A 26,512-nucleotide genomic window follows, 5' to 3' on the forward strand; every position below is an offset into this window, starting at 1 on the left:
GGAGAGCAGGGCACAGACAATCCAGGAAGTATTTAAAGCGTATTGGGGACAACTAGGAGGAACCAACTAGGGACTGTGCTCCTCTTGACCTACTGCTCACAAACAGGGAAGAATTGGTGGGGGAAGTAGAAGCGGGTGGTAACCTGGACAGCAGTGACCGTGAGATGATAAAGTTCAGGATCCTAACAAAAGGAAGAAAGGAGAGCAGCAGAATACGGACCCTGGTCTTCAGAAAAGCAGACTGACTCCCTCAGGGAACTGATGGGCAGGATTCCCTGGGAGGCTCATATGAGGGGGAAAGGAGTCCAGGAGAGCTGGATGTATTTTAAAGAAATCTTATTGGGGACGCAGGAACAGAGCATCCTGATGTGCAGAAAAAATAGCAAATATGGCAGGCAACCAGCTTGGCGTAACAGAGAAATTGTCAGTGAACTTAAACCCAAAAAGGAAGCTTACACAGACGATTAGGGAGTATAAAAATATTGCTGGACCATGCAGTGGAGAAATCAAGAAGGCCAAAGCACAACTGGAGTTGCAGCTCGCAAGGGACGTGAAGGGTAACAAGAAGGGTTTCTACAGGTATGTCAGCAACAAGGTGGTGGTCAGGGAAAGTGCGGGCCCCTTACTGAATGGGGGAGGCAACCTAATGACAGATGATATGGTAAAAACTAAAGTACTCAATGCTTTTATTTGACTCAGTGTTCACAGACAAGGTCAGCTCCCAGAACTGGAGACCATAGTGTGGGGAGGAGGTGAGCAGCCCTCAGTGGTGACAGAGCAGATTTAGGACTATTTAGAAAAACCGGACATGCACAAGTCCATGGGGCAATGCATCCGAGGGTACTGAGAGAGTTGGCTGATGTGATTGCAGAGCTATTGGCCAAGATCTTTGAAAACTCATGGCGATCAGGGGAGGTAGATTGGACGATTGGAAAAAGGCAATTATAGTGCCCATGCTTAAAAATGGGAAGGAGGAGGATCCAGGAACGGCAGGCCGGTCAGCCACACCTCAGTTACCGGAAATATCATGGAGCAGGCCCTCCAGGAATCCATTTTGAAGCACTTGGAGGAGAGGAAGGTGATCAGGAACAGTCAGCATGGATGCACCAAGAGCAAGTCATGCGTGACCACCCTGATTGGCTCTGTGGATGTGGTGGTGGAATCTCCATCCTTCGAGGTTTTTAAGGCCCAGCCTCACAAAGCTCTGGCTGGGATGATTTAGTTGGGGTTGGTCCTGCTTTGAACAGGGGGTTGGACTAGATGACCCCTTGAGGTCCCTTTCAACCCTAATATTCTAATGAACTCGTATAATTACCTGTGCACAAAAATCAATGGAATATTTGTTGATGTTGAGGTCGTAATTCAGGTTTTCCACACATAGGACTTAAAGACTCCCCCCAGAGTCCATGTTAACACAGTGCAGCCTCCCCTCTGCCCTCCCATTCCCCACAACTCTCCTCCAGGTTCTCCTTCTTAACCCTCTTCTGCTGCTATCCATCTCTTCAGCATTGCCAACTCGTGTATAAATCGTGAGTCAGGTAGTTCTGGCTCCTGCTTTCCTGTGATTCTGAACCTCCATATGCTCAGGATTCAAGTCAAGGGGCAGGAAGGGATCTATTGGACAACTTGTAATGGGAAATATAATGTAAACTAAACCAAAGGGGTTGCTACTGTTTCCCTTTATGACAAATGGTTCAAGGCAGAGACTGCTTTAGGTCTTAAGAGCCATAAAACCTGTAGTACTACTGTAAAATATCAAGCATGCAAACTGCAATGCTTTTTGTAGTGAACCACTTGCTTAGAGTCAAGCTGAATAATGGATTCACTATGTGGGTTCAACGGACGACCTGAAATCCATTTATACACTTTTGACTCTGCATGACATAAAACCCTTAAATCCACCAGTCTGCATGTCAGATTTTACTGAAGTCCAGCAGTAAATTTGGGGGGGGGGGGGGGGGGAAAGCTGCAGGATTCCAAGTTATAAACCAGTGAGTTAAGTTTTTCCACTACTATGTCATATAAAAAGAGAAAGATCTCATAGCAAGGGCTCAGTTGTTTATTACCTTTCCCTAATTCTAGGTCTCACCACCGCAAAAGCATGGTTTTTTATTACATATTGCAATTTTCCACATATTCTGTCAGAGTTTAACAGTTAATATTTGTTTTTAATTCTAAGAAATTAGCACTCTTGCTTTATTTTCCAAATTATTCATTTCTGTTGCTAGATAAAACACACTTTAATATCTTAGCTAACAGCCATATCAATTGATATTTATTTTTCATCTCTAAACATTAATTTTTAAATCAACAAATCTTTTTAGCAGTGGCAGCACTTTAGTGTATTTAGATACCAAGCTTGGTCTTGGAAAAGAGAAACAATTGAAAATAAAGAAAAACTTACTGGAATATTGTGGTCCTTTCTTCCTTTATGGGAGGAAGCAACATGAGCAAGGTACTGAATAACTTTCTTGGTGTTTTCGGTCTTCCCAGCACCAGATTCACCTCTGCAAGACATTCACACATTTTTCTGACAAAATTCCGTTTTAACAAGCATAGTCAAACTTTTATGGTAACTAGCTAATTTCATTTAAGTCTCAGGCTTAGACTGCACAATAGTATTTTATTAACTGTTTGAAAGAAAAAGTGCTAATGTTTAAGGATGTATGTAGTGTAGTGGTAGACGTGTCAGTTCCAGGATATTAGAGACCAGATGGGTGAGGTAGTATCTTTTATTGGACCAATTTCTGTTGATAAGAGAACCAAACTTTTGAGCCACACAGAGCTCTTCTTCGAGTCTGCGTAAAGAACTACAGCTTCACAGCAAAATGCCTTTTCCTTTCCCAAACCTAAGGAAGAGCTCTGTGCGACACAAAAGCTTGTCTCTCATTTACGGAAGTTGGTCCAATAAGAGATATTACCTCACCCACCTTGCCTCTCTGTTAAGGAAACGGATCAGGAGTTTGTCTGTTTAAAATACTTCCCTTATCCAAAATGTCTCCCCACCATATAATTTAATTATTGGTACAATGCCAAGTATCCTTATTAGGTATTAAGAATACGTTTTATCTTAGTGCTTTAACAGCAGCAAACAACAAAACCTAATTTTTAATTCTTGTGGGAGCAAAATATTCTTACCTCTTCTTTAAAGGACAGGAAACTGAAGCAGAGAGATTGACTTGACCAAGGCCATGGACTGAATTTTTCAGAATAATGGAAATATAAACATAATGCCATAATGGTACTTCATGCTTTTGGGGGGGCGGGGAGGGCCGCGGCGGGCCTGGTTTTCAGAAACGCTGAGCTCCCGAAAATCCCACTGAAGCTGATGGGACTCAGAAGTGCTGAGCACTTGCAAAATCAGGGCCTAGGAGCATTAGTAGTGAAATACATCTTAATATATTGAAGAATCATCATCTTATAGCATAATCAGATTCTTGGTTTGGTTGAAGCATATCTTAGACTGCAGGGACTACACACATTACACATTTTTATTGCTGTAAACAGTATTCATAAAGTGCACATATTCATAAAGATCATACATTTTAATGAATGCTCAGCTAAGTTTAAAGTAGGATATGTCTCAATACATTTGACTTATTTCAAGATGTATCTGTAGGACACAAAGTTATAAACTGATTTTCCAAGGCAGATCCTAAAAGTATGTTCTCTTCACATGAAACAGGAACCACAAGTTTATTTCATAGCCATAATCAGATAATTCTACACTATAGATCTACCGGCGCATATTTTACTAATGAGGCCTCACTACAAACTTCTCTCTGCTACCAAACCACAGGTCAGAAGTGGGGAAAGATTGCTGTTTGAGTTGATGAGGTATATAAAATTAGGAAGGTTGAAACTGCACTGAAACAGTGCAAGTTCTCTCCCATTGTTAAATATTCATTTTAGAAATTCATCTTGACATAGTTAAGCATGGAACCATTTCAAGCCTGCTCAGATGTCAATTTAGTAAGTTGTCATTTCTGTTACAAACAGTATAACTGAAACTTGTGAGTGAAATGTGGATTAACAACTTTTGCCAGTTGAAGTTTCCAAGGTAACACTTTCCTCCATTGCACTATATGTACTAGATTTGGTAATTGCCCAAAATTTGCTTTCTTGACATCTAATACTTCTGCAATGCTATATTTTGTGAAATTCAGACAGCTAGAGCTTTCCTGTTCTCACATTTCAATTAACTGTCTATTTTTGCCAATACTAAGTGTAGTATTTTAATACTGATTCAACTTTATAAGGAGGATTGTGATGCTAACAGACCAGGTGCCAGCTCTTTCCACGGCCCTGAGCCTCACTGAACAGTGGCAAATGCATAGTGGGAAACTCGTCTGGCTCACCTGTGCATCAGTATTATAAAATAGGTATTAGATTTATAAAAATGCGTGTTTAGACTTTATGAAATGTTTGTAAGTTGTTGCATGCATTAATCTTACACTATCTGTATCCCATGTTTTAAGGCAATATTTAAATGTTTGATCTGCAACTATAAAAGTGTTTGCTCTAAAACTATCAGGAGAGAAGCATTACCAAGTGTGAAATACTAGTTTACCACAAGAGGCGTCATCTCCTGCCCAATAAAAGAAGGCCCATAGACACCAGACGAACCACTGAGGAACATCAGTGGACAAAAAGATTGTTGATTGCTCCCTCACACCTATCAGACATCCATGAGCATTCTAAGCCCATCAGTTTGAACTCTGGGGGAAAGGAATAAAAATCCTTATCAAAGAGAAATTGTTCTCTATGCTGCTTGAACTCTGAGGGGCAAAGATTTCTAAGGCCTGGTCTACACTAGAGAGTTTATATTCTGAATCAAAATTAGAATTTGCTCGTTACCTCAGAAAAGAGGCTAAGAGTTTATTTTTAAAAACAAATTTCACTGAAGGGTACATAGGGTACTTCTAGTCTCTGAATGGAAGTTAAATTGGCAGAAAAGATTAAAAGTGGTTAAAAGAAAACCAATTTAAACTTTATAAAGAATCCACTCTGGTGATCTGTGAGCAGATTAGGGAGTTGGGGGAGGCAGTGTGGGGAGAGAGGGAGGGAGGGAGGGAGGGAGAACAATTATATTCCATAAATCCAGTTCTAAAGGAGAGTTATACATGGCCTTTTTTAATAAACACAGTCCACAAATCAACAAGTTCATATAAAAGCCTGTGCATCTCATAAATCACATGAGGCCAGAAGCTTGGAGTTTATGATGTATTCCTTTGGCTAAAATTTAAATCTGAAATTATACTTTTATAGAATGTCTTCATACAACTTCACATTCAAAAGCGGTGTCAGTATCTTATATAGTTCTTCTGGCTTTATGCCTTACAAATATGCTGAGTATTTCCTGTTGGAAAAGGACTTTTAGACAGTTCTGTTGCCATATACTCTACCAAAATAAGAATTATGAGATGAAATCCTTTTCATTTATAGAAATAAGAACATCTGCATCCTTCAGCTCCCTCCCCGCCCCCCCCCCCAAGAATGCAAGTGCAGGAACCATAAACTGCCCAAACAAGGTAAACTTTTAGAAATTCTTACATACAGTATTTCTGAAATGGAAGCATAGTACATAATGAATTTAGAGTTTAGCCTTTTTAAAAATACCTGGTTTAAAATATACCTCAATTATTAGGTTACCATAGAAGTGTTAATTTAAAACCCTGAAGGAAAATCCTGGGTCTACTGAAGTCAGCAACAAGAGCCACTGAGCTCAATAAGTCCAAGATTTCACCCCTTGTCCTTAAATTCATTCATTGTATTAGAAATGGGACTCGCTCTCCCCCACAGCTTTATGAAAGTATATCCAAACAAATAGCTACTCTGATTATTGGCTCCAAGTGATTGCTGGGCAATGCACTTACTTTGACAACTCTGAATGTATCTTTGTTACTTTAATAGACAGTCAAATCCTCCAACTGAGGAGTGGATGTCTCTTTTCCACTATCCTCTTAAAATCTATGTTACATGGCTGGGCCAAGATCATTGGTCAAACAGATTTATTTACCGATAAAGGCATAGAACATCTATAATTCAGCTCATTCAAAATAGTGGCTCTGTCCTTCAAAAGACAAAAATCTCTCTAAACACATTCTTCCTATTTTGAAGTTGTTGCTGTGACTCCCTAAACAATTTACATCAAAGCACTTCAGACTTGCTTCTTTAACCCATCAACTCATGCTCGTAACAGTTTATTATGATCAGAGGTTATTTGTTCTACTCAAGCGCTGATTCAGATAGTGAATGTTAGGAATTGTTACTTGGCACTCCAGAACTTGATTTCTTTACCTAGCAAACATCAAGCTCCCTAGTCTGATCTTTGAAGGCAAACAGAAACCAACAGACTTGAATTACAGCCAATTTGTGTTGTTGGGGCACAATACAAGACATTACTGTGAAGAATACATTTTTCCTTCATGCTATACAAATCCCAGTGTAATACGCAACTGGCTTGATTTAAATTCTGTGTTATGTGTTACAGTAGCACCCAAGAAGGCCCAACCAAGATCCTGGTCTCATTACTCAAGGCACTGTACATATACGTAGTAAATAGTAGTCCCTTCACTGAAGAGTTTACATTCTAGAGAAAGCAAGACAGACAAGGCAGATAATTACTTGCCCAAGGTAACATAACAGATAACAGAACTAAAGAACTAAGGACTGTGGACTCCCAGTCTGGTGCCATATACACTAGACTATGCTGCCTTCTATGGCAATTTTTAAAAATTTTCCCAATATTTCAGACTCAATTTTAAGATATTTAATTAAAAACTATGAATCTTCCTTTAAAGGTAAATTAAGTGAATCATGCAATTATTTCATAGTGCAAAGCACCACAGGGTCTCATCACACTGAACAGTAAACACAAAAACACACAGGAATCATTGGCCAACAACCTTACTCCATGTATCATGGTCTTCCGATGGCCTTGAGAAGAGCACCAGACTGCATCCTGTCCTGCCAGCCACGTTGTTGGATCACATGAGTCCTTGCAAAATTTGCTTTGGCATTCTTCCTAAGCTCAATGAACCCACGTGTCTCACAAACTGAAGTTTTCTTCATCCGATTGTCTTGATATTAGGCATCACTCGGGTTATGCTGTAAATTCAGGTGATTACCGCCTCCTTAGTCGTGTGCAAGGTATAACTAACTCTCAGCAATTACCTGTAGCATTTCAATTCAAAGGCAGAAAGCTTCTTAATGTCCTGTTTCCTTAACATCTGTCTCACACATGCATATAGGAAGATGCTGAAGACAAGAGTCTGCAGCAGTTTCATGGTAATACTTTTCTTCTTCAAACATGCCTGTGTCACTAAAGCAGCAGTCACAAGTCCAATTCTACGTCAGATTTCTAAGTGAAGTTTGGTGTCCCTTGTAGTCATGCTATCTATCCAGGTATCTGAAGTGCTCAATACACTCCACTGCCTCCTCACATTTGGATAGGCCTCAGACATCGATGTCACCACGGTCTGTGTGTGATATCTTTAAACCTAACTTCATTGCTTCCACCACTACTCTTTCTAGAATTTTTTGCACCTCATTTTGCAAAAATCCAATAGGTCAATATCACTGGCAAAGCACAGGTGACTAATTTTTCCATCCACCATAAGGTAACCTCCCTCTTCTAGGTTTCCATCAGTGGCTCTTCTTAAGAATTCTCCAAGAAAACAGTTGAAGAGGAATAGTGATAATATGCAGCCTTGACATTTATCCTCAAGTCAAACCAACTACTTTGCCCATGCCCAAAAAAAGACACCAAAGTTGTGATGCTTCCATAGAGATTTTGTGTCAGCCTTACTACATTTTCACCAACTCCAACCCACTGCAAGATTGCCTGAAGATGTTTGGCCCATATACTGTCAAACGCCTTAGCAAATTCACAGACAAGGACCACCTATCACCATTCTCCAGCACTTTCTTGTACATCACAGGAAGACTGAATATTTCCTCCACTATACCATTTTGGGGTCTAAATCCAGTTTGTTCTTCAAGCAGAAAGTTCTCTCTCTCTCTGAAATTCTCTTCAGAATGATGGGCAGTAATATTGTGCTAGGGTGTATCAACAACAAAATTATGCGGTAAATTTCCACAAACAACTAGGTTCCCTTTATTAGGAATAGGAACCACCAGGAACTGTGTTCAAGTCTTAGACTGAAACTGGAAGATGGCCCATCTGAAACCTGTGGAAGCAACACTATTTAAGTCTACAGTGTTCTTATTTTCCAGGTTCCTTTAGAAATCTTTTAGGTACTAAATTAAAAATAAAAAAATGCTTTGCTTTTGGAGCACAATTCTGTGGAAAGTTGGAACCACAGAATAAGCAGGGGCCCCAAGAGAAAAAGCTTTTTGAAAGAAAGGAAGACCATTAGCAGAGATTCTGAGGGGTAACTGTGGAATGCTCACCCACAGATGTTAGACAGACTTCCCTACATGCAATGAAAGCTAGCTCAACAGCAAAAAACAAAACTTGATTAAAAATCTACAGAGGCTACCAAAAACCACAGACCTGAGAGAATTTCAAATACGCATATCACCCAATCACCCACTGAAGACCCATTCCCAGGGATGTGGCCTTACAGCTGTCCCAGTTATTCATTAATGTCATGCTAATGCAGGAGGAACCATGCTGACTACACTGCTTGACCACATGTGTGTTGCGCTACAGTGCTGCATTAAGTGCAGCTTTTAGGTAAGACTGCAGTGAACTTTGGAACAGACACACACCAAAACAGCCTTAGTGCTCCAGTGCGGGCTTTCCCCCTCACCAGTCTCTGCTGCAAAGTAATAAAGTACCACTGAGTTAAGATGGGCTGCTGAATGTGTGGGTTTGTTTTGGGGTTGTTTTTGGGGGGGAAGGGGGTCACAGCCATGTTATGGTTGCCCAACACTTCCTATTGTAAGACACTTCTCAACAAAATTGGGACAAGAACAAGCTTGCCTGGAGGCAAGAGGCTCTTCTAGCAGCAAGACCCACTGAAAAGGAAGGATGACCAGTGCAGCTTGCTACCTGCTTTTTTGCAGGTTTCTTCTCAGTCACTAGGTTCCCCACAAAATATAGGAATACCTTTTCACCACTCAAACACTGAGGATAGGAAGCACCTTACCTCAGATACCTTATATTAGGCATCAAACACATGGAAGCATATCCTAAGTCTGATGGTACCAGTAAGTAGTTGCAGAAACAACTGCAGCCACAGGTGCTTCTTTAGCTTCTTCCTTAGTGGTGGTTGTGCAGAATAAGTTTCTTTACTAGCTCCTACCAGAGAAATAACTGGATGGATCCTTCACCTACTAGAAGCAATTGAAGAATTCAGAAAGCAAGTCCTATAGATAAAGGATCATCATAACTACCTGCCTACATGGGCTGGAAGGTGAGAGCTACACCCGAGTACCTGGACTGGTTCAGAAAATTTAAGTATTGGTTTTACTATTTATAGCTCTTCATTTCATCTTCTCTTAACTGGTGTGAAAAGATGTGAACCATCTGTTTGGGGAATGTTAGGCAGCTGGAACCCAGCCAGAGGTTGTGTACGGTAATGCCTGGTATTTGCTGCTGTTGTCATTTTAAAAGCAAACTCCATTTCTTCCACACCCCACCACTCCCATCTGAAGCCAATTTAGATTATATACCCTTATATGGCTTCATGCATCTGTAAAATGACCATTTATCAAATCTAGTTGCCATTTTGAAGGAAATACCATAAGCTTGTGTAAGGTTCTCAAATTTAGAATGCCAGCAAAAAAGTGCAACTAATGTTTTCATATTTTAACATCAACAAAGTCCTACCACTAAAAACAACAAGTCTAGGAGAGGCTTGATCATTTCTCACAGAATCCTAGTATCCCATACCAGGAATTTCTTCATCTCAGAGTCAACTGGCACTTTCTCCCATTTAATCATAACGAGCCGCGGCAACAGTACACAAAGTTGTCACCTTCCTTAAACTCAAGCATCTGGCATTTCCTCACAAGTGGAAAAACTTTACAGTCCTCATCTGAGGCCCACATTTCCTGTTTCAACGTGTGTCTCCATTTTAGAGTGCTGCTACATTAGTATAATTACTACCATTTCTCAGCAACAGTGATGCTGATGTTGAGGCATTGTGTTTACACCATTTATAGCTACCAAAGACAAGACTCATTTTCTACCATGGCTACATTAGTATTTAATGTTGGCAGTAACAGTGCATTTGCACCAGTGCCAGAAAACTAGCTTTAAGGGCCATTTTTAGGACAAGGGGAAGGTTGAAATTTGTCCACCTTGGGAAAAGCCACTGACAGTTCTCAAGAACATCCAACAACTTTTGATATTTCTCTGATTGGATGTTTCTCTCACTAGAATCTCATAAGGGGCTCTTGGAATGACATGATGTCAGTTGGTGCCAAAGACACCACTTTGTCAGGTGATAAGAGGTCCTTTGGTGGCAAGGCAGGACAGCAGTATTGCTTGGCCCCCAGATCTGGTTCTCCCTGGTGGTTCTCCCTATCTGACATAAGTGGTCTGGTCAGAGAAGATACTGGATAAAGTGACCTCTCGAGCATAGAGATTGAATCTTAATGGATTGAGATGGCAGACCCCCTAAAGCTCAGTTGGACCACAGCAGCATAAAGGAGGGATATGATTCAATAGCTTGATATTGGCCAGTACAATGGCATTCCTGTCGGGATGGTTTTTCAATCCTGTAGGGAAAGCCAGCAGGCTTATGTGACATCATAGAGAAGAGAGAGTTCTCAACTCAAGGATCATGAGAAACATGCCCCAGTGACTGGGACACAGACTTCCTCTCTGGGCAGTGCTAAACAGGGCATGCTCAATACCAATAAACCTCTGTGCCAGTGACTGTCCCGGTTCATTCAGAGGCACACTGTCTGCTACAGGTCTCAATGCAGAGCAGTGCAACCCCAGCTCTGGGTCTGGTGCCGAAGAAGTTTTCATCAGTGTTGTAGGCTGCCTCTCTTCACCAGGCATGTGCCATGTGCGGCTGGGTGGATTTGTATCCAGCAGCTTTTCATGATCAAACTTTGTGTGGAGATATCGAGTTCCATTTTAAGTCTCAGCCTGTTTGGAGTGGCCCCTCTAAGTCCCAGATTTTGGTGCTAGAGTTATCTATGTCCTCTTTGGTGCCAACGTCTGTGAAACCATGTGGTCTGCTTTGGCACTAAAGGACATATATGCTGGTGCCAGGTCTTTCCCTGGCACTGTCTTCTCTGCTGTAATCGGTTCTTTGGGGTCACTTGTCCGCTAGGTTGAGCGCTGGATGAAGTTGGTTTTTGACACCTGCCACTCGACAGCAGAGTCTCCTCAAGAACTGAAGCGACTAACAGATTGCAGCTAAAACTTCCTTCTCTTGGGGCAGACTTTGTGCATACCCAAAGAGAACGATAGCATGAGTAGATAGATGTTCATCATGCCTATGGGACTGTCCTAAACAAAAGCGGTACCCATCTTTTGAGGGATTTGGTTTCAAATCCATCATGCTGAGAAGCCCCGTACAGAAAGTGTACAAGGGAGTCTAACAGCCAATGTTCAGGTCAGACAGGTATTGCATCAGCAGAGCAGAGAAGATTGAGGCATTTTAAGGTGTTTAGCTGGTGCTAAGACCTACCAGGTCAGACATTTGACAGTTTGTCTCTGCCATGAGCAATAAGAAGGAACTTCAGAATGACAGGTAAGTTCTTCCAATGGTTAATGAACCTTACCGTAAAAATCTGTACCTTATTTCTAGGTTGATCTTGTCTAGCTTCAGCTTCCAACCACCGGATCTTGTTATACTAAATCAAAGAGCTGAGAGATCTCCTCTCCACATAGACTATCATCATGTCTTAACCTTCTCTTGGATAAGTTAGAGTTTGAGCTTGTAAAGTCTCATTATATAAAGATATGTTTTCCAGATCTCAGGTCATTCTTGTAGCTGTCCTGAACACTTTCTAATTTTTTTTTGGGACATCTTTCTGATATGTGGACCAGAACTAGACTATTCCAGTAATTAAATAACTATACAGAGCCATATACACAGTTAATACCACCTCACTACTTCTACTTTATATTCAAGGGTCATATTTGCCTTCCTAACTACAGCATTGCATTGGCAGTGCATGTTCAAATGGTTATCTACTAAGACCCCAAGTCCTGTTCAGTGCGACTGCAATTCCAGGATATAGTCCACCTTGCAAATGTTACCTATATTCTTTATTCCCAGATGCATGATCCTGCACTGATTGTATTAACACACTCCTTGTTCAAATCAGCCCATTTTACAAGCAATTCAAGTCAGCCTGAGAACCAACCTGCCTCATTATTAATACTGCACCCACTTGTGTCCTCTGCAAGATTAGTAGTAATGATTTTATATTTTCTTCCAGATTGTTGATAAAGATAATGAATGGCAATGAACTAAGAATCTGAAGGACTCCACTAGGAATAGTCCCATTGAATGATGATTCTATTTACAGTTACTTCTTGCAATTTACTAGTTAACCAGCTTTTAATCCATTTAATAGAATATAAGCTCTGCTGATTCTGGGTATGCTAGAGAGGCTCCCAGTGAATGACAGTGGCAGCTGCAGGGTTGTCTGCTCCTGCTAGGGAGCAAGCCTTGGGAGCCTCCAGTTATCAAAAGCAAGGCAAAAGGGTTATTCTTGCTGGGGGGGGGGGGGGGGGGAAGAAGAGCAGGGAGAGGAGGAGAAGGAGACATTTTCCTCATAGAGGGTGTTTTTCTGTTTCATAGAATAGCCATTTGAACACTACTGACCCTAACCCACTTTTCAATGAGAGGGTGAAGGGCAGACCTGCATTTGGACTGTACCATCTCCTACCCTGGGAAAACCCCAGTCCTTCTCCAGCTTCCCAGGTATTACTTTACAGGCTAGAAAATATTAGACTTTTTGCTTCTGGTATGATAGGTTGGGATCCATTCTGTTACCCTAGGGCAACAGAAGCTTAACCCACAAGCATGGGTGTCTTGGAACAAAACATTTCTGGGAGTGTCCAGACATGTTACCTACAGTGAATTAGACTTCTTACCTCCATTTGATTACCAGCTAACAAGCAAGCCCTTAGGAGAAATGTTTGAAATCAAGTAAAAATCAGCTGACTAGAAGGTTAGCCAACTTGGAGCTGTAACTGACAGGGAAGATTTCAAGTTAACATTTGAAGGGCCTCCAAGCTAACTCACTCAGATAGGGGAGGCCAGAAAGGAAGTCCAACCTAAACTATTAGCCAGCCAGAAGGAGATCAGAAAGCAGGGAACCAGACAGTTTCTTCAGAAACTCATTTGCATTTGGGGGGAGAAGAGGGAAGAAGGGGTTCACTTTTTTCTTTTTAAACAACCAATGATATTCTTTGCACTATATGCCACCAAAAATGTAGGATAATTGGTTTTTATAGAGTCTTAGTTTGAGTGTATTCTGCAGTTGAACCTACCATATAGGCAAGTAGTCCTATTCCGTAGTTATTCAGCTAGCCTCTACACTTTGAATAATTGCAGTATGGTTTAACATTAATGGAATATTAATTATCTATACATTAGAGAGATTCACTTTTATGTAGATGGATTATTATTGGTTTTTTAGATATATTATGCTTATCAAGTGGCAAATGCTATTTAACTTTCTGTAAGTTGACAGTGGGACAAAACTCAACTATACTATTTTATGAATGAGCCAACATACCTATCCCAGACTAGGTTAGATTTTATATTGTGTGTTCCTAATTGTTACAAGTAGTGCTGCTAAGAGATAACACTAAGATTAATCTATCTGGGCAACAGTAGCCATGTTCCTTCTACTGTCATTATATTATGATAAAAAGCAAGTATTTTGTTTACTTACGTGCAAAGAATTGATTGGTCCTCACGATCTGCAAAACAAAGAAAAACGCATACAGGTTGTGATTTTGCTCTGATATTTTCTTGTAATTGCAAGCTACAAAGTTACATTAAAAGGACATTCAAAAAAACTAACTTTTTGTAACTCAGCAATTTAAAAAAAAATCAAGTTTAATGGAGTGGTCTTTAAGTAATGTCCTGAAGTTATTTAATTCTGAAAAAAATAAATATGTTTTTCTGCTCCCTGTATGTTTATAAAAGTGTCTTTTCAGCAAAAGGAGACCATCTATTCAGGGAAATAATTAAAAATTGTCTATACAGAAAATGCTGGCCAGTGCAGACTAAGCCAAAATAAATATTATATACAACATTATTTTCATTTTAGTAATCACATAATTATAAACTAATATGGTTAAAAATATCTTCAGACAGAAAATGAGACTAGTTGATACTTTTAGCAGTTTATGTTCCCTGTATACAGTCTGCCAGATTCACTGACTAGAAACAAGATTTTAAGAGCTACATAAAACATTTAAACAAGGAGAAAACAGTGAGTTTCTATGAAAAAAACCACAAATATTAATGACTCTAAGTACTTGGAAACAGCAAGAATGTCTCCAGCCAACATGATAATTCCCATCCACAGCTTTCTCTTGTGAGCATGTAAGTTCATAAATGCTGACATAATTCAGTTTATTCAGGAGAGAGTTGCCAGCAGGACGCCCAGAAAGATACAGAACAGAACCGAACTCTGAAATGTGATGCAGCTCGGCACTCTACAACTATATAAACTGTGAAAGGTTCTTTTAAGTCTTGTAAATCTGTATACCGTATATGGTCCTTATTTTTCAGAAGAGCTGTTAAAGTATACTTCCCATGTGTAAAGTTTTTTCTCACGTCTCAGGTAGAGAACCCCTCCTCAGCCAACTTCTTCAGTAAGCTCAGCATCTCCTCATTCACAGGAAACTGCCCTGCACGGAGCCTTCTCTCTAACTGGTTCTAGAGCCATCTGCATAATGTTCACTGAATAACGATAGTCATCTACTGCAAACTCACAAGGGAATTCTGGTAGGTTTACGTTATTTTTATGGGTAATAGTGAATTTTACAGCAAACAAGTCAACCTTATTTTGAATGTCAGACTCAAGACTAAGGGTTATACTCCTGATCCTTCCAGATAAGGCCAATACCATGCTTCAAGGATCCTCACTGCATGGCCCCTTTTCTGTCCTTCAAAAATAAGTGACATTCTTTAGACCTTTGAGATCTTTATGAAATGCTGGCCATGCTGACACTAACTAGGAGGACCCAGAAAAAAGCATCAAATAGCAATTGATAATTGCTGCTCTCTCCAGGAGAGCAGTTCTAGATTTGTAACACTACAGGAGGATAATTATGTTACTGTGAAGCATTTGATTCCTCCCTTCCTGCCATTCCTCTTCCCCCCAACACTCCTGCAGCGCATTGATTTAACGCGGTGGATTTGAAGTCTACACATTCCATTAAAATAAAAAAGTCAGATTATCACAGCATAAACTCAACTACGTCTTATCTGCTGTAGGAAGCAGAGTAAAAATTTGTTGGATTTGTATAGTTTTGCCAAAGGATTTTTAGGAGCTGGACTCAAATACTACTCAGTATAGAGGAATATGAAAAAAAACCCTAGTCATCCTACCCACATCATATATAGTAATTTTATAAAACTTTCATGTACTAGCTAGCAGTTATGAGCATTGTATCAGAATAGCCAGCTGTCACCTCTAGAGAGGAGGAAGAGTGTGGGTGCGAAGGAGTTGTTGGCCTGGTTTCTCTGTTACTCACCTAGGACATTTACAACACAGGAATCCACAAAGGGTCCTTGTAACACTTCCATAACAGCTTGCCCACCTCACTTCACCCCCAAAAGCAATGAAAAAATTACCACTTTATCTGGATATTTGAGTTACACATTTATTGTCTTCAGACCCTTCCTGCAATAAAATTTATGCTACTCAAAGATTTAGGAAGCCCAGATGTATATTGCAAGTCTCTAGGGCATAGTTTCTCAATCTGTGGTACAAGTACCCCAGGGGTACGAGAGAGACAGGCAGGGGGTACGCGGCAAAAAACCCAGTGAAAGGAGGTGAGCGGCAGCCGACCGCTTCTGGGGGAGGCAGGTAGCAGCCGCCGGCTTCCTGCCCGGTCCCACCTCCTAGCTGGGAGGCGGACGGCAGCCGCTGGTTTTTTGGGATGCCGGGCAGCAGCCACCCACGTCTTGCCCGGTCCAGCTCCTAGGTGGGAGCCCAGTGGCAGCCTCCTGAACCCTATAAGCTGGTCTCACAGCTGGGTGACTGCCCCAGCCTGCCCACATCCCCGGGTCCCAGCCTGCACAGAAGCCTCTTCCGTCCCAGCTCAGAGAAGATGGCAGTTGCTTACCTCCGGGGCTGGCAGCCAGGTGGCAGCTACCTGCAACTTGCCCAGGTGGCAGCTCCCCTCCCCGGTTCAAAGCCCAGTGCCCAGAAAGATACATGGAGAGCCCAGCAGCTTGCCCAGTCCGGGAGCTGGGCTCTATCCACAGGCTTACAAGTCAGTCAATTGACAACTATGTCAGCCCCAGATTTTACTAGTATAAAAATCTTAAGAGGGGCCCACATGGTGTGATTTGTTCCAGGCCTGCACCCCCCTAAGGAAGGACCATGGGGAGCACTGCTATCCATTCTGGTGGGCTGCTAGTGCCTGCTTATACCTCATAAGTTCCTGCCTGTGTGAGGAGAACACCACGTGACCCCGCCATCAGGCCATAGTGATTGGCTGGCTTTTACCATTGCTCCTATATGGAAAGAGAGAAGGAGGAAAGAGGGGAGAAACAGCAGGGGGGGGTTGTGATCTGCCACAACCACACAGCATTGGAGAACTCGGAACTCTCTTGCTTTATGAGAAATACAGTCGTCCAGTGGTAAAGGGGGAAACTATTGTATTTCTCAGAGTGGAAAATTGAGTGTTGGGGTACTTATTAAAATTCTCAGAAGTTAGAGGGTACTTGCTACTTTAAAAGGTTGAGAAACACTGCTCTAAGGGGAAGAGACCTATCTCAAAACTGTAATTAGAGGATCAGTAATACCCAGGGCTAACAACAAAAGATTGCTAAAAGGCAATCCAAAAAGCTACTGCTTATCTATCATATTTATTGTCTGTGGGACAAAAGATGGTTCGACACCCCTAATGGTTTTTGTAAAGTGTCTGAATAGGTACCTGGATTAAACAGCAGTTTTAGCAGAAGCAGACCTACTGGCATACCTCAAATCAAGGTTTGCTCGATTGGGAGGCTAGTATACATGCCGACAGGCTCTGTAAATTGCTGTCCCCTACCTAAAGAAACTCAAACAAAAAGCAACAAGTTAACCAAGGAAACTTGCCCTCAGCTTTAAATCAAGTTCCCCCTTTTCTTAAGGTTTAAATTATAAACAAGCACCAGTCTAATTTGATTTAACTTGACTGCTTGTCTGCTATATACTGAGGGTGGTTTGTACATTAGGTTATCACCTGCAATTGTACAGGCATGCGGCTTTTCTTGGCATATGAAAAGTTACAGCATGTGGGTATGAACGTATCTCTGAATACAGGAAAAAATGTTCAAATCCAAAAATCAGGATGTGGATTTTCCAGTGTGTGTGTTGGGTTAGAAATGCAGTAAATCATTAAATGATCACACAAAATAAAACAAACCGTTTTCACTGGGCATAACTGTGAAAGAATTTAAGTCTTCAAGCTCTGAAGTCTGAGTTTTGAGAAGAAAAGACAGAAAACATCTTAGAATAACTATGAAGAGATGAAAACACTACTTGGAAATATATACCTGATTTACCTCATACTTCCCAAAAAATTTGCGTATAGCAAAATTTCATGCTACAGGAAGATTTTTATTTTTTTTGTCAAGGGGTGGAGGAAAGTGGTCTGAAAATGAATCTGCTAAATTTGCTACCCTGGTACCACAATGTACAGCTCTACAGCTGTTGGATTTCCTAAAGCAGTTCTCTTCTGTCTTCCATTCTATGCATCAAGACCTATTCTTTGCTTCACTCCTCACAACAAAAGTAGAAGCCTGTAGAAAATATAAAGACTCCTTAAAGCAGAAACCCCACACACCAATTACAAATATGGTTATAAAGACACAGCTTCAGTTTAAAATCTTGACAAGACTCCTGGTTGAAATACATAAGATGTAAAGAGCTCTTGCGGTGCTAAATATAGTCTTTAGTGCCTCCTTGTATTTGATTCTTTGCTACCCCTATTGAACAATTCCAGTAGAACGGGATCGAACAGTGCCAACTGCTCATTTGCAAGAGGAATTCTGATGTATTTTTTTGTGGGAGGCTGGGATGGGAGAAAATATTTGTCTCGAATTTTAGCCATGTTCAGTGTACCAGCAGCAAACAAAGTGAGGGCAGAAAATTCAGTACTAGAAGCAACATAACACACACACACACACACACACACACACACACACACACACAATTTAGCAAGGCCCTTCTCCTAACCATTCCTCATAAGAATAGAATGCTTGTAGCTAAAGATCTTCCTCTTTTTGTAGTGAAAACTAATAGTCACTCATGCTGCTGTCACCAACAAAAGTATTAACTTTAGGGAAAGAGACCAAAAGCTGAATTTGTGTTGTAGCCATTTTGACACAGAACTGGAAAAAGGCAGTTGTGCTACCAAGAAACAGAGCTTCATATTCCACAAGAAATAGTACAAACTTGTGCACACCCACCGTCAGCGATAACGTAAACTAGTGAAATTCTAAAGTAACAACTAAAAGATCGGAAATTTCTGAAATTTGCAGGCTTCCACACAATGGCTAGAGAAAGACGTGTATTTCCTGTGACTTCAGTAGCTAGTTCCATGTGTAAAAACAGGACTACCAAAGAAGAGACACCATTAAAATTTGAATTCTAGTCCTTTTAGAAGAAAAAGGTGAATGTATGCCAGTTCTGTTACTCATTTACCAGTGAGCAAATGGTAAGAATCTTTCAGTTCTAGAATAAGTGAAGCACTTTCTAGTTTGACTTTTTCCCTACAGAAAGTAATTCATTGAAAACTACTCAGTTGTATACTAGTTTTTAGTGTTTCAATAGCAAAGGATATAAAAAGCAGAGAGAGCAGCAAGATATTGATCTATTAAAATTTGCTACTGTCAAATATATTTAAGTGAAACATTTCTGCCAGACAAGCTATTGAACTTTACTTATAACTTTCTGAAGCACACACAACTCAAATCCAAATGGTAAAAATCAAAGTTGTGGTTTACTATTTTGATTTTACAACCTAAACTAAATGTATAGATAATTTTTCAGTAAAAACATAAAGCACGATACAGTATAAACAGACATTTTTGCTCCACAGTTGTAGAGGTCAGAAAACCTTTGATATTATTTGATATCCAGGAGTGTGGACTGGCACAACTTTATTAGATACTCTATTTACAGTTCTCATTTCAGTTGTGTTAATCAAGACTCTTGGACCCTGCTAAAGTAATATTTAAACCAAATAAAAGATTAGCATCCAAATGTGGACTATAGACCACGCTTTCCGAAATTCTCACCCATTAATGACCAACATCAACACTTAGTCAAGTGTATAGTGATTGAGGAAAGTATAGCTTGAAGCTCAAGCTAGTGCCTCACACATTGAGAAAAGTAAGGTACTTCTGTTCAAAAGGAGGTTCCTGATCTCCTTGTGTGGGCTTTGAGAGATTCTGGCAGTAAAGCACTTCTTCTATAACAAGAAAAACTTACTAAATTGCTTTATCCAATTTATAATTTTGATTTGAAAGATGCTTGCCCTTTTCTACAACCTTTCCAAAGGATCAGACACCTTTCTGATCTACAATTTGTAGTCCTTTCAAAACAAATCTTGATAGCTGAAGAAACACCCAAGCAGTGGAACAACCCTCTCCATTAGCCTCCAGCAACACACTACCTGAACAGGTGTCTCTCCCGATCAACACAAGTGTGCATCAACTTCAACCTCCATTAGTGTGCTTAGTCCATGACACTGTGATAACACCCATTCTGTCACTCTGCCCAATAATGCAGAGTTGTGCAGGCTCCACGCTTCTGTCAGAGAAGATGGATAGCAAGAGGTGCCATGCTGCTTTGTGGGCTTTTTAAAGAAAGGTGTAAAAATTATGGGATATGGATGGCATTATGGGATGGAGAAAGCCGCATGTTGGAAACTTGACCCTTTGCTTCCAGTCACCCTGCAGGACTTGTTTTCCACCCTACTATGAATTGTCAAAATTTCCCAAAAGACAGTGCACCAGGCGATAGTGAGTTGCGCACACTGGGATGCCTACCCATAATGCACTTCACATTGACACATGCACTCCGGATGAGTACATGCAACACCAACATACAGAACCCAAGTACGCACGCGCATTACTTGTATTCTAACTGTGGCAGCTTTATACCATGTAACTTGCATCAACTAAAGTTTGTCATGTACACACTACCCTAACTTTCCACCCTGTAAAGTGATGACACCTACCTATTACAGTCTTGTGATGCTTATTTATTGGTGTTTATCTATTGATGGAAGATGTTTATATAATTAACTAGAAGTTTCTGACTTTAAGATATTCCAGGCTTACAGTCATTGCCTTTCTGGTGATTTAAGTTAACTTTGCCTTCAGCCCCTTTTAAAATACTACTTTTTCTTTGTCTATAGTCTCCCTGAAACATACTTGGTTGTGCATAATTGCTTAATTAGGTAATCTGGCTTTTCAGGTGGAGATCTACTCTACTTTATTAGGTAGGCAATTTTTCAGATTGATAAATATGGCACCAGTTTTAGAGCTAGATATCAGATTTGCTTAGTTAATAAAGAGTTCAAGCTACTATTAACGCCACTAGCACCCAGGCAGTTTTACCTAAGTTATTTTCACATTTTAGAGCCTCTTTTACAAGCAAAGTTAGTCAGCCAGGCCAAGTAGAGCCTCTCTCTTACACATGACACTCCTGTTAATACAGCAAATGCAGCCTTTGCAAGGACTTGTCGAGGATATCTTGCACCCTAAATGAGAATCATAATCATAGACCAACAAGCCATGTTATTTTTAAACTTAATTCTCAGACTACTTCCCCTGAATGTTTCTATTCCAGTTCTTACATCTCATCCATTCCTGGGCTATTTTTTACTTGACTGAGCCCTAGAAACATGGGTAGCAGGATTCTTATTTACTTTAAAGGGTGACTTTTTTACGTGAGAGCACAGGGTTACAAAATGGGACACTCATTGCAGACTTAACTTAGCAAAAGGCTGCACCTCTCAGCTACTGCAGTTAAGTAGCTAGAATGGAATGCTCTTTCTGCCCCCCCAAATAAAAACATTCCAAGACTTGTAGTAAACAGCAAAGAGCCTCCAACACCACAGTGCTCTCTCAGGACCAAGCGACCACAGTTTAAACCATGTAAGTTTTTATCAATAACTATATTAACTCAACACACTTCAAAACAGAGTTCAGAAGCCACCAATCCAATCAACCAACCCACCAGAGTCTGCAGTACTGCTCTGCACTCCTGTGCCTGGGCTAGACTAGGAAAAAAGTTGCTCCTCCCCACCCCAAGTTGAGCTAGCTTGATGGGTGGTAGGTGGAGAGGGGGAGTTCCTGTTCTAGACTCAGCCCTAAACTATCGGACACCACTGGCCCTGAAACAGGACTTTATGTGGGTTTAAAAAGAAAAGCCAGGTTAACCCATGTTCAAGTTGCTTTACTGATTTTTATTTTACTGTTTTTGCCCTCACTCCCTGAATGAAGAAGAGGTCAGCCAACCCCTGTGGCTGTACAGAGTCTGCTGTGGCAAAGACAACTAACCAACCTCCTAGACCATCATCCCCCACTTAAGGTGTGAGGGACTTCGATGTTGTAAGCCCTTCAGCACTAGTAATGTGATAAAGAGCTGTGAGATGGAGCAAGACTTGAAGTTATTTAGTTGTTTAACTGTAAGTAAGCCTTTCTATAATGTTTAAGAAAGATGGTAGGAGATTAAGGCTCCATATTCTTTAGTACAGAAAAAATACTGGTGAGCTCAAGACTTCTTCAGCATCTGAAGGGAAAAAATCCACTAACCAGTAAGCTAAGAAGCCATAGGTATTTCCTAACACACTAATTAAGTAATTTTCAAACACTATGACATTGCTCTACTCCAGTACTATATTCAATTAGTCAGGTGCCAATTTTTTAAAGTGTCAGTAATGTAAGATTTTGAACAGCAAGGTAGCCTGTCATGTTCAAGTAATTCCCAGACACTTTAAGAGCATCACCACCGTGCAGAAAGTTATGAATGTTTTTAGGATTATGTCCCAATTGAATGAAAGAATAGCACTGGTCATTGTTATTCCAGGCCACTGCAAAGATCAAAGAATTCTGATCACTGAAAATATCTACTGGCTTGATAGAGATCTTCTAGCCTTTGAAGGCCATGAAACATAGGACCTTGTAGTGTGGGTATCTAATTCAGAAGTTTTTCAAATGTGTACTTAATCTTTAAAATTTTTTAAGTTTTAGAAGGGAAAAAAATGGAGGCACTCTTTTGATTCCTTAGAGTGTATAAAAGAGCCCAAAAGCGTTCTTGGGGAAAGGTGGTGTGACAGATTGTACTCCTATGTTCACCCCTTTCATAAAGTTATGATACATTTTGTAGGGAGTATTCCTTGTGAGGTATCATTTGAAAACTCATGATTTGCTGATATTATTGTCCTGGTAAAATGCGTGGGGCAACATTATATATAAAAAAAGATTCTATTGTATGACCTAAACAGACCATGTTCCAACATGTTCTGGAGGACAGCCACAAACCAGTTCCCCAGAGACAAAAGGCTAGCCAACGCCTCAGCCAGGGTCAAAGAAATCAAATGGACTATCACTTAATTAAGTGATTACTCTTCAGCGGGGGAGAGGGTGTGGACAAACAAATCTACATTTTGACAAATCAGCAGCTTAAGGGTCCTGTCCATACAGACTGTCTCCTGAACTTCAGCGGTGATGATTCTTAGGCAAGAATAAAGGCTATAAGAGGAGAGAACAAATGCCCCCAAATAATCTCTCCCTTTCTCTCCACCAATGGCATCAACAAACACCTGAAGAAGAAAGGAAGCAACACTGGACTGCGTGAAGAACCTGACTGAAGGATTCAGCCAATAAGACTGTTGGAACTTGTAGTGAGAGCTTTGCTTTGAATTTACTTAGCTTGTAAAGTCAGGTATTAGTTGTGTTTTACCTTTCATTTCTTTGTAACGAATTCTGACTTTCATGCCTCATTACTTGTAATGACTTAAAATCTATCTTTTTACAGTTAATAAATTTGTTTTATTGTTTTATCTAAACCAGTGGGTTTAGATTGAAGTGTTTGGGAATCATTTGAGATAAAAGGATTTTGTGCATGTCATTTTCTATTAATAAAACAATGGACTTCCTATCAGCTTGTATTGTCCAGAAGGAGAGAGCTGGGTAGTACAAGATCACATTTCCAGGGGAAAGTCTGGGACTGGGAGTTTGCTGGTGTTCCCTGCAATGTAATTCAAGAGTGGATGGCTATAGCATTCGTACAACATAGCTAGGAGTGATTTACATGCTGAGGCTGAGTAAGAGCAGACCAGGAGTGATTCCTCACACAGCAAAGCAGTTAAAAGACATCCCAGGTTGGATAATTGAGGGCATATAGCTGTCCCTCAATCCAGATACCCTGGGGTATACAGGTGGGGTGCACATGTGCAAGTTCTTTTCACTTACAGAATGACACTTTCACAGTAGATAAGACCTCCATAAACCTCCTACTACTTTAGTCATCCAGATACATCAAGGACTTTAACTTGGATACACTGAGATGAGAAGCTTTTGTTCTAACTCTTTAATACTTAATTTTGTTGATATTTCTTTATAAGTACTTGAGGCAGATACTCTCTGATAAAAGGACACAATCAAGTCCTTCAATTTCGAGCTGAGAAAGCTCTTAGACTACAATGAAGTTAAAGGAATCGAAAGATAGACCACAAGACATTCCTGATATTTCTAAGGCATGAATAAGCAGGAAAAAAGCTAACAAGAATGTTTCGAGGCCAGTCCTTCACTCTTCCATACTTAGGGCCCTACCAAAGTTACAGCTGTGAAAAATGAGTCACAGACTGTGAAATCTGGTCTCCCCCCTTGAAATTTGGTCTTGTGTACTTTTACCCTATAGCAACCTCTCTCAAAACTAGGGGTCCCAAGCCAAAGGTCACAAGGCTATTATAGGGAAGTGCTGTATTGCCTCCCCTTACAACTGTGCTGCCTTCAGAGCTGGGCAGTCGGAGAGTGACAGCTGTTGGCCAGGCACCCAGCTCCGAAGGTGGCAGCATCACCAGCAGCAGAGCAGACATAAGGATGGCATGATATTGGGGATGGGAAGAAGTCATGGGCTTTATATATTTGTTTTGCTGTTTTAAAATACATATTCATGCTTTGTTGTAACAACACTGACATTTAAGATTTAAATACCTAAAACCATGAAATTTCAAGATTTTAAAAATGCTATGACCATGAAATTCACAAAAATGGACCGTGAATTTGGCAGAGCCTTATCCATAATACAGGTGAGACCTGGACAAACCACGGTTTCCATACCTCAACTCTATTTGCTGACTGAATTGCCAACTAATTTGGAGTTAATTAGCATCATGAAGTGAACACAGCCATTCACAAATCTCATTCACAGTTCACACTGCGGCTCACACTAGGCTATGCCCTGAAAGGGAACACAAATATTTGTGAATGTCTATACTAGATTTTATGATCATGTTAATTAACTCAATTAGCCCAACCAATTAGCTCAATTTACAGTATAACCAGAGACTATAGTGTAGACTAGGGGTTGGCAATCTGTGGTACGTATGCCAAACATGGCACGCGAGATGATTTTGAGCGGCATTCACACTCATGCTGGGCCAACTTCATGTGGGAAAGAGGAGGGAGCTGAGAGGCAAGAAGGCGAGAGGGAACAGGGCCAGGAGGGGTAATGAAAAGTTGACATGCCACTAACCAAAGGTTGCCGACCCCTTGTGTAGACATATCCCACGTGAGAAGATGTAATACATCATCAAAACCTAACAGAACAAAGGTAAAGACTTGGATTGTTTGAGTGGTCAGTGTTTCAGACTAAATGAATCGCAATGAAACTCTCAGATAGATAAAATTTTTCTTCCACAAAGAAAAAAGCATTTTGAAAACTGAAGGTTAGATGACATATTTAAAATCTACAATTGTTAATCATTTTCTAAACAGTCTCAGGAAGTTTATTTGTTTACCGTTTCTGGTATTTCCTGCACTATCTATGCAGCTTTTAATTCATTTTCTCCATGAAGAAAATGAGACTGCTTTTCATTGCAAAGACAGATTCAGATCACTGTTAAAGGGCACACTAAATATAGAAAGAATTTCAAGATTATAAAAAGTTGCGAGCATTTCCATTTGTCTTTTCATTAACTTTTACCATCATAACCATTCTTAAACCCTCTGTTAAACCTACATCACCAAGTACTATATTGTTCATGAACTTTCACTGTAAACTAGAACTCTGAAATCAAATAAATGCTCCTACAGATACATTTCTCCCTTAGAATGAGACAAATTGACAATTTCAAAATTTAATTTGGGTAAGTCGTGATAGATTCCTACTGCATGTTAAAAGCAATGATAGCTGGACAACAGCACTACAGATCTGAGTGTCTTTTTTAGGCAAGGAGTTACTACAAATACCTCCCTCCAGGCAACCTGAAGAGCTACACTGCTGTCAACTTCAGACAGAATGGTAAAATTTCACGATCCTGCTTGTAGCTTTTCACAATCTGTTCGAATGTTGAGAAAGATTCAAATGACATTCCAATGCAGTTAGTTTCTTGTTGTTGGCTAAGGTAGCTTAGGAGAAAATTGGAGAATTCATGTCAAATTCTTCAGTTTGAAGGAAGACAGTCTGACTGTAAAATATTCAGTCTGGGGATTCCTTCCCTTCCCCCCATAGAATATACAGGGTGCAATAAATAGTTTCTAAAGATATTTAGGATTAATAGTTATTTTAATCACTTTTTCATAACTATTTTTCAGCCTCTTACGGATAAGCAAAGTTTCAGAGAGTCACGAAGGATTAAATCTTTCAAAATGGCTACCATCTCCCATTGTTCTCAAATCAGACTCTCTCTTTTAAAGAGGCCATCACTTCTCATGATCCACAACAAGAGGAAAACTAAGCTGCTTTCAAAGAAGATAGTGGCCCACTATGCAGCCAGGAGATACTGGCTATTTCTGCTAGAGGCAGCTTCTGCCTTCAATCCCATGCAGATGAAAGCCATTTTGAAATGGCAATTCTTTGTGGTGTGCCCAGGGACAAAATAGTCTTCAGCTTTGTTACGCAACCATTAGTCCTAAAAATGTTTCTTCAGTTGTAGCCTACAAATACAGCTTCACTGAGTTTTCACTGTATAGGAAGTCTGAACTGTGCATTATTTTGTTACTGAGATTATACAGGGTTTGATGTTTAGTTGTTTGTAAAGTACAGTGTGACTTTCCCCCTTCCTGACTTTTGGTTAGGGCACCCAGAGAATAAAAAGAAAAGAGCCCCTAGTGTATTCTGGCCTGGCTGCTTCACCAACACCAGAGGCCTTCTG

General features: G+C 40.4%; 1 protein-coding gene across 4 annotated transcripts in view; it reads right to left on the minus strand.

Annotated features, from left to right (window-relative positions):
* Window positions 1-26,512, minus strand: part of MYH10 (myosin heavy chain 10) — a 144,076-nt gene that overhangs the window by 80,553 nt on the left and 37,011 nt on the right. For all 4 annotated transcript variants that reach the window (XM_067547761.1, XM_067547760.1, XM_067547759.1 and 1 more), the window contains exons 4-5: window positions 13,843-13,870; window positions 2,405-2,507 (exon numbers count right to left, since the gene is read on the minus strand). In XM_067547761.1, coding sequence (XP_067403862.1) covers window positions 2,405-2,507; window positions 13,843-13,870 — 131 coding nt within the window. The remainder of the gene's footprint in view (window positions 1-2,404; window positions 2,508-13,842; window positions 13,871-26,512) is intronic.

This window comes from Emydura macquarii, unplaced genomic scaffold (genome assembly GCF_026122565.2).
Source record: "Emydura macquarii macquarii isolate MOO-44397 ecotype Brisbane River unplaced genomic scaffold, CSIRO-AGI_Emac_v2 contig_1230, whole genome shotgun sequence".
NCBI classification, from domain to species: domain Eukaryota; kingdom Metazoa; phylum Chordata; order Testudines; family Chelidae; genus Emydura; species Emydura macquarii.